The 13906-nt window shown below is 41.5% G+C and overlaps 1 protein-coding gene across 1 annotated transcript in view; it reads left to right on the top strand.

Moving 5' to 3' along the window:
* The first annotated feature begins 4642 nt into the window (after positions 1 to 4642).
* The window catches only part of nlgn2a (neuroligin 2a), a 78076-nt gene continuing 68812 nt past the window's right edge, over positions 4643 to 13906 (top strand). Inside the window, exon 1 of the mRNA XM_076086999.1 lies at positions 4643 to 5042. Within this exon, the coding sequence (XP_075943114.1) occupies positions 5021 to 5042 (22 nt within the window). The 5' untranslated portion in view covers positions 4643 to 5020. The remainder of the gene's footprint in view (positions 5043 to 13906) is intronic.

The raw sequence follows: 13906 nt of genomic DNA, 5'->3' as shown, positions 1-13906 counted from the left end.
GTTCATATTCAGTCTTATTCAACTGTTGCTCAGAGGAATCTTTGTCTCCTTCTGCCCTTTCAGTCTGGTTGACCCGTTGTACATTCATACAAAATAACATCTATTCGTAAAGAGCAATTTCTGCAACCGAAGAGCATGAAAGATAATTCAAACATATCGTCCTCTCATCCATCTGACTGGAACAAATCCAGCTTTTGTGGCAGGCCTTCCTAACTTTTAAACAGCAGTGTATATGCAACCCACATAAAGTAATCCAACCTACGGTCAAAAGCAATGAATTAAGATCTGCTACTAGCAGTAGTAGTAGCAGAATAGTTCTTTATGCACTATGTGTGTGTGTACATCCACCCGCCATCACACCATCACACTCTCATCCTTCATGCAAATGATGGTAGATGAGTTCTTCCAGCTGTAAACGAACGGATAAACCAAGTGGCTACATGATAAATGTAGGACATTATGGAAACAAATAAGGCCAACGCACAACAGAAAAGTTTGCAAACAAATCTGATGCTTACTTACTCATAATACTCAACTTCATCATCACACAGAGGGACACTCCTCTGCTGCAAACCCCCCCAGTAGAAAGGCCCTTCATGTTGCATTTACTTCATATCGTCATCCGTAAAAGACATATTGAATGAGCAACTGGTTGAGCTGGAGAGCATTGATTGAACATTGACAATACATGAGTACACAGCAGTGAAAAGGAAAGAAACCCTGTCAGTCTTTCCCTTGATGTCGGACACAGCTGCACGTACACAGCTCAATAGGCGCATTAACACAAAACACGTAACGAGTATCGATTCTCTTTCGTCTCTCTGTTTTTTTTTTTTGCTGAAACCTCGCGTGTGAATGTTTTCGTCTCCACGCACCTTCTTGCGTTCCAGTCCGTGCCGGCTGTCTGTTCTGCATGTGCGCTGTGTGAGGAATGCGTTAAAGGGTGACGACGCGCGTGTGTCTGTGTGTGTGGCCTTCGGGAGAAGTGGAGCCAAAGTGAAGCCTTATATAACCGGCTTAGAAAGTGAGCTGCAGTCGGCCGGCAACACGGACACGGCAAAGAGAGAGGAGAGAGAGGAGAGAGAGGAGAGAGAGCGGGGAGGAGGCAGTTTCACAGAGGGGGAGGAGGACAAACAACTTTAGGTGCAAAATACCCTCGAGCAGCTTCTCTTATGCATGTAGCACAGGTGATGGTCACAACATCTGGAAAAGAACATGCGTCATACAACTGCTTTAGTCTAATTCACCTTTTTATGTCCTTTTTTAGACATGTACTGAAATGTACTATTACTGTTCTGGATGCATTATATTTGTATTTGCTGTGTGTGTGTGTGTGTGTGTGTGTGTGTGTGTGTGTGTGTGTGTGTGTGTGTGTGTGTGTGTGTGTGCAGGGGGTTCAATTGCACACATCTTCCTCAGCACCTTTGATTGGGAAAAGTGAAATGTCCAGAAAAACCAGCTATTTTTTCCTCTCTTTCTGCTTGATTCACACTGCTCGGCTCCTCGCCCACTCGTTGCAAAAAGATGCCAATCAAACTCCGTTTTTACTCTTTCTCTCAGCGGGTTGCCAGGCCGGTAATGGCTGCTTGATTTTCTGCTATCCCCATTCTGTGTATTTTCCTCCCCCCAAAAAAAGGTGTTGCGATGTCTCGTTTCTTTGATGGGCTGATTTAAACCTCTTTATCACTCTGACATTGTGCTGTGTGTCACGAGAGTTATAGGAATCGTATGTAATCAATTGGCTGCAGATGATGTAGTTTTTACTCCCATTAGTTAATTACCTTAAAAGAGAAAAGACAGTATTAATCCCTACTTCTATTTCCCTGTTTGAGAGAAACATCTAAACTCAAGGTCCACTTACTCGCTCCGTCGTGGCTTTCAGCTACATCTCACCTTCCTCAGTGGAATGAGTTTGCCCAGGTCTCCATCGCTGAGGGAAAAAGCTCCATGAAAAGCCAGTAAGAGGACCCTGAGCTCAGGAAACAACTGGATCCAAGGACAAGAATGAACTTACACGCTCAGCGATTTACCAGATTTTTCTGGTGGTAAAAGCTACTGAAAAGCACCTTAAACCTCAAGCTGTAGCCACACATATTATGAACGTCTGCTTTCAGGTTTTTAAATTCAGTTTACAGGTTGGTAAGAAAATATTGTAAACCTTATCTTTAATGTTATAAATATTACCTTTCAGTGTCATTTTAAAATCCATTAGCCGTCATGAATCAAGTGTGATGCAGTGTTCTTTGATGGGGTCCGTGGATGGCGGGGTCGCTCAGTTAATCCGTCCACCACTGTGGCCCAGACTGACGTGTCTCATTAACGTTTGGCCGGATTGCCATGATATTCTGAACAGGCATTCATGGTCTCCAGAGGATGATCCCCTGACATTTCACGGCAGGTCAAATGTATCACTGAAGCGGTGCAACGTCCACCCAAACATGCACGATGAATCCCAGACAATGAATCCTTATGGCGATGCCCTGACTATTCCTAAAGAACAAGTTGACAAGACAAAACGAATGACATTCCCATCAGCCTCAGCTGTACTTTAGCTGTGTTTAGCTCTTATTAGCAAATGTTATCATGCTAAACAAAGATGGTGAAGAAAGGTTAACACGTTGACCTAACCACAACAGGGATGCTTTTTACTCCTCCCATTTACACCAACCAAGAATATAACACATCGTGGATTGGACAACTTTGGAATAATCATTTAGCGGTTCATACATTGGAAGGGAACAGGTTGGCACCAAATAACAAAGGACCACATGGAAAAAGAAACAGCTTGCAACACTAATGGACTTCCAGGAAGAGCCCGCTCTTTATGAATGCTGGAAAACACCACATCTTAACTCAAGGTCTGCTCACTGGCTTTGTCCAGAGCTTTCAGCCTGGGTTTAGGGCTGCGTGATGGCCAACATCTCCTGTCACTATACAAGCTGTTTCTTTGGTAATTCAAGATAAATAGTCTCTATGAAGTAACCACATGGCTTTGGATACTCGTATGTGAATGAAATACTTTGTAAAAACTTCGGACTTTGTAAAATCTGATTATTTTCTCATTTAATTCAGAACTTTAATGCGAAATATTGAGACATTTGAGTTAGTTTGTGTCTGTTATGATCAATTTAGACGACGTAATTCTGTATCATGATATTTCGATATGAATTTATCTCACCATGATTCCATTGAACGATGATAAATGATCACATTGAATTATCGGCCAGCCCTACCTGGTGTTGTGTTCTTCATGCCTTAAATGACATCCCTAATTGTATTTTGTGTATTTTAGGATTTAATGTAACATTTTGTTGTGTACATTTTTATTTTGAAATGTCCCGTGTTTGAAATGCTGCATCCAGGCTGCTGGACGTTCACGCGTCTAATTCTGCGGAGGATTGACAAATATTCAGCCATCTTGTCGTCGATGCTTTTAACCATTTTCTCTGTCGACGCCCCGATGAGGAGCAGACTCTTCCAGTAAGTCACGTAGTGTTAGAGAAGTTCTTTTATTTTCACACATTCATCTGAATAAAATCCAGTTTCCTTTGCCAAACCGCAAAGTTGATTCATAAGATGAAAGGAGAAAAGTATTTTTGCAGAAGTACTTTCTTTCTGAACGCTGAGGTGAAGACTATTTTTATTCTAACATGTCTTGTGAAGGATGAGGTGAACAGTATAAATACTGTATATGGTCTTTGTTTGTCTCTTTTCTGTGACATCTGCACATGAATGCAGCATACTGTACAATAACAATGACGACTGCGAGCATGACAGAATAAGATCAAGTTCAAAGCTGATTTTGTATTTTTTCTTACACTTCCTCATAATGACTCTGTGAGAAGGAGGAGGGTTGATGACACAGTCAGATTCCCTGAATGTGACACGAGCAGTTCATCAAGGAATAAAAAAAGAGACATGATGGTGGAAGGAAGAGAAGAGGTTATTTTCCTCTTTGATTCCTCCTCTCTCTGTTGTCTCTTCCTTCACTCCACCACTCTTTTGTAATTTACCAAATAAAAACAGCCAGTGGGCAGATGGGGATCAAACTACGTTCACCTTTTACCTGCACTCCTCGGCGCAATTAGCGTCACTCTAACTTGTCATTTCAAATTGACACACTGCTGTTGTGCAATGTAATTATTTACCCGTCTGGGGAAAAGCTCTCTGGTATAACCAGTAAATAATGACGAACACACACACACACCTGGGCCCTGATTTATCTGCCACATGTTTAACGTGCCGTTTACCATTACAGGGTCATCGTGTGTGTGTGGTTGTCTAATCAAAGGTGCCTCTGTGTTCAGTGTGTCGATCTAAACAGGTCTCATTGTTGTGCAACCCTTTACATGTCCTGTGTGCTTTTACTGCTGGAAGGTTGGGGTTAAGATTTGAAGGGTTTGAGCATCAGGACCCGAACCCTGCTGCTCTTCCTATAGGTGTCCTCTTCTTTGCCTGTTCTTTCTTTTTTTTGAAAGAATCTGTCATTTTTCTGGTCACATGGTGGGAGGGAAGGGCTGGGTCCTGTTCTTTAAACCTCAGAGGCCTTATTACTCCACGTCCCCCCCCCCCCCCCCCCTCCCCCCATCACCAACCACACCCGCCACCCACCCAGCTCCCAAGACAAAGTTAGGCTCAGGGAACAAAGAAGGTTTAGGGGAGAGGGAAAGACGGACCGTGAACAATAGCAGCCGTTTCCTTCCGCAGGGGGAGAGAAGAAAATCCAAAAAGCAGTCTTCTTTGATCTTGTGTCTTTTCTTGTGATAAATCTGTGTCTGTGATGCCTTTTGTTTTTGCTTTTGTACTCTTTTTAAAGAAAAAAAGAAACCCAACACAAAACAATAAGCAACCATGAACTCTTGCTGATTTGTCCTTTTTGCTCTTTCTTCTTTTCTTTTTTTGATATTCTTTTTTTTTCCGTTTTTTGCCAGTAATCTTTTTTGAATTTTGTCTTTTCTCTTTTTCCCCCCTTTTTTTCTTAACCCTAGGTCCGCTCACAAAAAAACATGATGATTCTTCAATGAACAAGCCTCGAGACGAAGGTATTTTTGTTGCATGTTTTTCCTTTTTTCTTGTTTTGAAGTCTTTTTGGGGGCTGTGTACACATAGAGTGGAAAACACACACACAAGTCAAACATCTCTTGGGTGGGACTTTGGATATGAGATGCATACCGATGTGTTGGTGTAAGTGTGTGTGCTGACCGTTGCTGACTTTTGCCTTTGCAAATCCTAGCCTAATAACAATAATAATAGCCTTATATAAGGCCTGGCTAATGGAACCCAGAAACCCTTCATTATACGATCATCTGCAGGCGGTGGTTTGTGTTTTCCAGAGGTCGTCATCTGGCTCTCAAACAAAAGAGAGCCTTGGACATCATCATCTCCACTGTGCCCTTGAAAATACATTGGCCAACTAACAGCATTGTCCCAGCGCAAACAAAGCACCTATTGAGACGAGCTTACACAATGAGGTGCATTATTATTGCGCCTCAAGCCGCAGCTCAAGGATGAAATTGCTATTGAGTAAGGACCTACACAAATATTAAGCTAGCCTCATTCCAAGTCAATGATGATAACATCAAATCAAGGAAGGAACAAAAAAATAGAAATTGGGGACGTCCAAGGACACTGGTGCCCTACTTTGGAAGATTACACGGTGGAGGTGATTTTATCTGCTCTCTCACCCCCCCCCCCCCCTGCCCTTCCTTGTTCTTCTGGACTTGTTTCTTGGAGAAAAAGATGACTGATGATATTTTGATACATATTTCTCTTCATGCTATTTGGAGAGGGTTGTGCGGTTGAGTCTTTCTTTTTTTTTTTTTTTTTTTTTCTTGCTCTTTGATTTGGGGTATTTTTTGAAGTTGGGAGTCGGAGGAAGTTTAACACAAGAGGATTTTCTTGGTGATCAAACGCGCCGGCACAGACGCAACTTTTCTTCAGCCGCCGCAGTCAGCAGGCATGTAGAAAAACAGCCGAGCCCAGTCAAGAGGCTCTCCACCTTCCTCTAAATATTTATTTCATCCCTCGTCACGACGTAGAATTAACAACATCTGATCGTGAACTATTGATCACGATTCACTAACTCGGCAACAGAATCCCAAACTGGAATTCATCTGAGGTCAAAGTGGAAAACTGGAGTCACTGAATAGAGTAATGAGTAAATCACAGATACTTAATAATAATTGTCTTGCTTAACAATATACAAACAAGTTTCTCTGTCCAGAAAAAGGTAGAGAATGTACTTTGCATAAGACTACAGATAGGTTGGAAGAATACAGGTAACCCTCTGCCGCTGGACAGGGATTCTAGTACCACTGAAGTCATTATTATATCCACAACCCCATTCATTGAAAAGAATAAAAACTTGGCAAGTCACGAAAAAAGTTCAGGAATCAGCCTGTAACATTTTAGGATGATTATATTTTCTTCTCATTTTCTTCAATCATATATCTATAAAAGGTTGGTTGCACATGGTAATAGTCATATGAGTGATAATAAAGTTGTAATAATACCATGCAATAACCAGGTAATAACTTGGTATTAACAATGTGTGTATCTGGGTAATATTAGACTGAAATTGATGTTAATTAATTCTGTACATCTTACATAAATAACCATATAAGATAGCAACGAGTCAAAACAACAATGTGAGAACCTGCTAACAAAATGGTGATATGGTGACATTAATGTGATAATAACCTGGTAATAATGAGGTAATATAGGTTGATGTTTTCACAATATTATAGGTTACTATCAGCGTAATATCTCCGGATCTGGACCCAGACTCCGTTGTATCCAGACCCTGAACTTAAAACTGATAAGTAATTGAGAATTATAAAAGTTTGACGGAGCGCTTCTATTGTAACCGGCGCAGCTTTTCTAGCCTTTACGGCATACCGACCAGTTACATGCGTTGTAAATCACATCACGTGATGCTGCTTAGCCAATCAAATGTGTGTATTCCAACAAGTTTCCCGACTCAGATGAGATTTACACACAAGGGGGAGAGACGAGGAAGAGTAGGAGGATTACGTGAGTCAGAGAAGTTATTTCTCATGACGTTCTCCAAAAAGAGAAAAGTGGTCAAAGAGTCCAGCATGTCATTATGTTCAGAGACCGTGACCATTATTAAAAGCGGTAAATGAAGCGCCACTACGAGGCAAAGAACAACTCTTCTTAGCAAACGTACCGACTCGAATCCGAAATGAAGTCACAGATAACACACAACCTGAGAGCCCCATATGATCAGAATCCTAACACGTTAATTCACTGACCAGCCATGATGTTAACAGAGAGGAATAGAGCTGAAACAAGTGTTAATAACCACAGATGTAACGTTAGTCCCTGCACACAAATCCCTCTTATTAGAAGATGAGAAAAATATAATATGTTTTTTTGGTTGACATCACTTCACCCTGAATGAACTCAATTTAAAGCTGCAGGGCAATTCAGTGAAATTAACTTTTCTAAAATGAAGTACTTTATTTTTCAAAAGCTTTCTGTGATGTCATTTATTCTTTAATCCAGCCATTATTTTACTTGAAGCGAGAGAAGAACATGTATTTATGATTAGAGTATGTATTATTTATGATTCATCCAGTTCAATTTGAAATCTGACAATAACTATTGTTGAGATATTATTTAATTAAACTTTCTTTATTTGATTTGACAGTCAGTTGTTGACTACAAACAGACGTGTTGGCTACTTCCTTATATATCTGGGACTAAATGATAGAACAAGTTAAACATTATTGTGATGTTCCGGACCTTTGCATGAGGAAGTTCTCTCTCACTGGACCTCCAGCGCAGTGAAGTCGGAGACATCGAGTGTCCAGCGGTTCAACTTTGGAAACAAATTTGATGAGCATATTTATAGATTCTGTGTTTTTTCAGCGGGGGAGAATAACTAGATTTGATTTGAAGAATATTTCATAAGGAAGTCAAACCTGTTCATGAAAAATCGAAATCGGACACAAATTATTGTTCATACATATTCATAATTACATTATTCATACAAGCCGAGTATTTTTATGTCTCAAAACATGTCTGGAGGGGATCTTTAAATACATTTAGTCAAAACAGTGATATTAGAACCAGCCTCGTGTCAGTGCAGAATGAAACTGCTCTTCAGGTCGCTGAAGAAAATTCTGCAAATTTCCAGAAGCTATACAAAGAGGACATGAACTGACCTCATTGATAGCTTCGGCCCTGATGGTAATCACCGTAAACGTCTATTATGATAAACGCAGATCGCCGGTACAATACTGTACTAATAGTGTTAATCTAAGCACCACAATTTGTAATTTGCAGCCTCAAATGGATTGCATTTGGATGCAGAAAAGATGCTTTACTCGTCTAAAAACAAAGCTGAAGCGGGACTGCTTTTGTACAATGTCTGCATTGTGTCAGAAATACAGTGAAACGGGCACAATGGGCAAGTTGTTTGCAGTATGACCTTTTGGCTACTTCCTGCCTGGTGGAAATGATTCATGCACATACTCATGGCTGTGATACATGATTCCAAGCCACTCAGAAGCCTGACCTGTGCAACCTTGCGCCCTAAGCCAAAGCACTGTTCACTGTCAAAGACCTGCAATGGTTTGAGTTGTTAGAAACCAGATTCAGAGTGCGGAAAACGGTTATAATCCGACGTAAGCGTGGCAGAATCCTTCCTCAGTCGGTTCCTTCATTATTTTTCCGACCAACAAATAATATCTTTTAACTTGCCGGACAATTTCCAACGAACCAACCCTAAAACATGGCCGGCTTTTTATCTGTTGATGGCGGCGGCCGGCACAATCAGTTCATCAAATTCGTCCTCATTCTCTCCTCTGTGTATATCAACAGCCATTTTTCCAAATTGAGCGTGCTTTCAAGCATGAAGCGTGAAAACCTATTCATGAGCTATTACACACACTTTAAAGTGGAGAGGAGCAGCGAGGACTTAAGGCAGCATCCTGCGCCCAGAGAGATGACTCCATTCAGCAGCAGTGGGACTTGCTCTCTGCTCTGCGTCAGATGTGAGAGAGCAAAGGCTATTGGGCCGCAGTGCTGCTCAATGTTGATGTTCAGAAAGATTGATAGGGCTTACAGCACAGCTCTGTGTGTGTGTGTGCGTGTGTGTGTGTGTGTGTGTGTGTGCGTGTGTATGGAGAGGATTACAAACCAGAGCGAGATTGAGTTAAATCAAGAAAGAGACAGAGAGAGTGTTACTGTGCCATCCTGTGTGTCAGCTCTGATCAGAGACAAACCAGAGCCACCTGAGCCCCAAACCTGGAACATATTTCTGCCAAGAACAATGTCACCTCTCTCTGACACACACACACACACACACACACACACACACACACAGAATAATATAAACAGAGCCACACAATACACACATGCCCGGAAAAAAAGGAAATGTTCCATCAAAACCAAATTGACAGACACAGATGAAGTTCAGTTTATAGCAGCAACACTAACTTTTAAAACTGGTTGCCAGCCGTTGGTTGCCGAAACTGACAATATGGTTGCCATTGTTAGTCCCCTAATATTTTGAGTAATTAAGATTCATTTTAGAAATGTATCATAAAAGAATAAAAGCTTTATGTTCTTTGAATTGGTTGCCAAATTCTTACTGTTGCGCCCTGATGAAGCCGTGCAGTGCAGGGATAAACTACAGCAGCAACACTTCTACCATTGTTCACAGTGACGTACATATTTAGGGATTTATGTCAATTGAGAATAAAAATAAACGCTTTCTGATTCTGAAATGATACTGACAATATAAGAAAAAAAAACTATGCAATGTATGTCGGGAAACAGTCAAATAATATCAACTGTTCTTCCATCTGCTTCGTTATTTGTATTCCATAAAGAGGAATAAGGGAGATTGAAGAGAGCTGCAGCAGGTTGTATTAGGTGATTTGAGAGGCAGGCGTAATGCAGTACTTCATTAGATTCTGCTGATCTGCAATCTGCAGCCAGTCACTTCAGACTCCTCACAGGTGCCTAAAATGCTAAAAATCCATTGAGATTAGCCGCCAGCAAATTACAACCCGAGTAGAGCCTCTAGATCCTGCACTCTGATGAAATGTGTCCTGGTCAGTCGAGTAAAACAGAGATAAATAAGTCAAATAAATAGACATAGGAAGCAATCAAAGGTTCGACAGTGAAAGCTACCTTTAGTATCGAGAAGACTATTTCTTTCATGATCCTGATTTAAATGTTTGTCATCCTTTGGAGGCAACATGTTGTAAATTATGTGATGGATCGAAGGAGGCTCTGGCTTTTTCCAATAATGTAGTCAATATCCTTCATGACTGGTGATGATAAGAATATGAACCATCCGGCTGGGTATTTAATTACAGTATAATATTGGGTATCATTATTCAAACAAAGCAGTGAAAGGTTTCCATTTGACCTCTTAGCCAGTGCTACTTCTGATAATAAGGTAGACTGCAGATTTGATACTTTTATAACACATGAACTGAATTAGTAGGTTGCATGTTTATTGAACAAATGGAGCTTCTTTTAGTTTCTAGATGTAAAATACAAATAAAGGAAAATAGACTCAAGACTACAGGATACTGACTTTCTATGTGGGCCGGCTGTGTTATTGCAGTGCCTCACACTTCCTTAAGAGAGACAAATAATAATCTGTAATGGATTTCAAGGTTTCTTGTAATTTCCTTTGTGCAAGGAAATTAGGTTTGTTTTCCAAGAACATGAATTAAACTTGTAGAAGAAACCTTTTCTCATTTACTACCCAGTCTTTACAGGGGAATAGATATTTTTATTAGGACACCGCTAGACCCAAATGGCTGCGTTGAACTAACTAAGTTTTATATTAGTTTATATTTCGCAAAACAGATAATCAACGTCAGATCACTATTGTTGAATAGCATCCAATTTTGAGTTTGTGAAAGGGATCGGCCTTAATCAAAACGTCAGGAAAAGTGTCACCAAGTGCCAAAACACGTTGGCCACTAGGGGGCAGCAGAAAAGGGGATTTCTACAATAATGATTTATCTAAAAAATGTTGATTGGTGCAGCTTTAAAAGGCCTATATTTTCAATTATTATCAGTGCAAAAGCAAAGAAAACCAAATGTTTCATTTTTTAATAAGATTCCTCAATCATTATTAATAGAAACTTCTATTTTATTAGTCCAAATTGCAGCTGCACATATCCCGCCAATGTGTTTTAAACGTAAGTGCTGCAGATAAACACTGTTTACTGATCTCAAACCAGATCATTATGTAAGACCTATACTTCTAACTGGAAGTATCTATTTCTTTTAGTACTCTGTAGTCGTGTAACCTCTGATCATGCTAGTTTGGTGTTCAAAAATACTTTGCAACAAAAATGAAAAAGAAGGGCCTGGTTGCACATTTTATATTGTATTAGTATGTTGTAGTTCATTTTGATCTACACACAGCACAACATACAGGAGTATAGTCGGAAACACAGTGCTTTAGGTCCAATTAGTTGAACGCAGCACAATGCCGTCTTGTGTAACAGAATTAAGTACCAGTCCAGAAAGAGAACGCATCAGCAGCAAAAGCCCACAGTGTCAATGTGAATTATGATGAAGAATGAAGACAGAGCCATTGAAACGATTGTTAGCATTGTAGATGCTCTGTGCTCGTACCGTGCTTCTCCAGTAAATCTCACTGTGCATAGAAACAGTATTGACTTCAATTATTAGACATGAATAAAACAACAGTGGCCAGGATTCCATGTGTACAGCTGAGTAGAGCAATGTCAGCATTCAGACTTGTGTTTCTCATAATTATTCATCTCATCCGGGATTTTTACAAAGCTGTGAAACAGCATGCGGGGACTGAAATGAATACTGACCAAGCACCGAAGCCTTGTTAAGCTTCATCTATAAAAGTCACTGTCCCTGCTGACCACTGTTATGTTCAAAGCAGGAACAATGACTCCGTATCCAACAGGCTGTTGATTAACTGCCTGTAACACTGGCTCTGCACAAAGTGGTTTTTCCACCGGCTGGATGAGTGAGCACGCTTTACTGAATCAGCTTTGTCTTTTAATTGAATATGTCGCAGAACGGCTGAAAGCGGCCCGGACGGTCGTACAGTATAGTCCCAATGGGAAAACAATTATTTGTATTTGCGGCTACTGAGAATATTTACGAAGCCGCTGAAGAACGAGAAAATGGACAAAGAGACATGAAGGGGCATTAGTTAGAGCGATGGCGGGAACAGAGAAAGTTGCGTCTCTTGTGTTGACGGCGAGCGAGATGAAAGACGTCGGAGAGCTGGAGCGGCTTCATCACAGACACACAATGCTCTCTCCTGGATGGCAAGATGCTCGATGGTCTGGAGGAATAATAAGAGACTGTCTGTAGTGAGACAGATACGAGCTTTTGTCTCCAACAGCGAAATTTCTCTCAATTTCCTCCCCCTTTTTTGCCCGTATCTGTCTCCCCCTCCCCCCCTCCTTCTCTCTCTGTCTCTCTGTATTATGTGGTGCATCCACTGTGGTTATAACTCTGTTAACAGACGCTGGCCTGTAGGCAATGCAGCATCCCTCCATATCGGCCTCTCTGTTCATGCCCTTGACAGACGCGTTTGCTCTAAACCCCCCCCCCACTACTACAGTACTTGCTCGCAGTCCCACGTTTTGGAGGACAGCGCCATGCCGGGACGGAGACTTGACATGATTCGTCTTTTTCATATAATTAGGAGCATCCAGGGAGATGCTCTCCTGCTAAATCCCTCCATTTCCTTTAGGCTTTTTTTACCATGGACACGCTGTACAATACACATTGCTACCGCCGTGAAATACAAAAAGACAAGGAGGCCGTGAGCAATCAGCAGCGAGAAATGTGGAGGCCGGCGTCCATTCTATTATTCATTTCACCATTTTTACATCCTTACGTGCCGAGTACAAATGACTTTTTAAGAGGATTTTGAACGGAACGAGGTGGCACCGGGACACGATTGGGTAGTAGTATATAGAGAAATGATGAAAGGAGAACGGAGAGAAACAACAGGAAGGAGCAGAAAGAGGAAGGGCAGAGCAGAACTCACTCTGTGAAAAATGCAAAATAAAACAAGAAAACAGGAGAATAGGAAAGCACACGCGCTAGTGTGTCAAAGAATAGCACAGCGCCGAGCAGAAAAGGATCTTCTGCAGTAAAAAAGGATCAACAATACTGTCAAACCAACTTTATTTTAACATTACTACAGAGACGCTGTCTCTTGTCTTTCTCCATCGCTCCGTCTCTCGGTGGGCCTGTCGGTTATTTGCTGCTGGGGCTCCCAGCGCTCTCCCATTACCTCGATGCTCGGCCCACGTCGTGTCAAGGTTGTGTCAATATCGTGTCGAATACACCTACTCCATCGCTCGCTGACGGATAGTATTTTATTGAGCTTGAAACCCTTTGACAAGACAAAGAAAGCGAGGAGGAGGGAGACTGAGGGAAAGAGGGAGATGAAAAGGATTGGAAGGTACCGGGAGAGAGAGCGAGAGAGAGAGCGAGAGAGACGGGGAAAAAGAGAGAGAGCTAGTTGGCGCCGTGTCGCCTGTCAGCTAGCTTAGCGTTTGGGGAAAAGCTCAACACAGTTTCTTTCTTTCTTTTTTTTCCCTGGCACTTGGCTGAGTTTATTGCCCTGTGTAATGGCTATAAGGGACCGAGGGAAGCAACAGTGAAGGCTGGCTCAGCTCCTGTCTCGCTCCTGGAGCTCAGTGAATACCCCAATGCTGGCTTTGACCTAGCCCAGAGCTATTACGGGGCTGTTTAATCCAAATCAATAAACTGTAAAGCGCTCACTGAAACAAATGAAGTTTGTCAAATTGTATTGCGGAGAAGACCTCCCAGCAGTGAGATCAGCCACAGAAATATACTCCAGGTTGGATGATGCATGGTTTTGTACATTTAAACATGCTGCATT

Source organism: Anarhichas minor, unplaced genomic scaffold, assembly GCF_050575085.1.
Source record: "Anarhichas minor isolate MPS153535 unplaced genomic scaffold, ASM5057508v1 ptg000009l, whole genome shotgun sequence".
NCBI lineage: Eukaryota > Metazoa > Chordata > Actinopteri > Perciformes > Anarhichadidae > Anarhichas > Anarhichas minor.
Note: the sequence above shows the minus strand (reverse complement) of the source record. Positions and strands in the feature narration are given on the sequence as shown.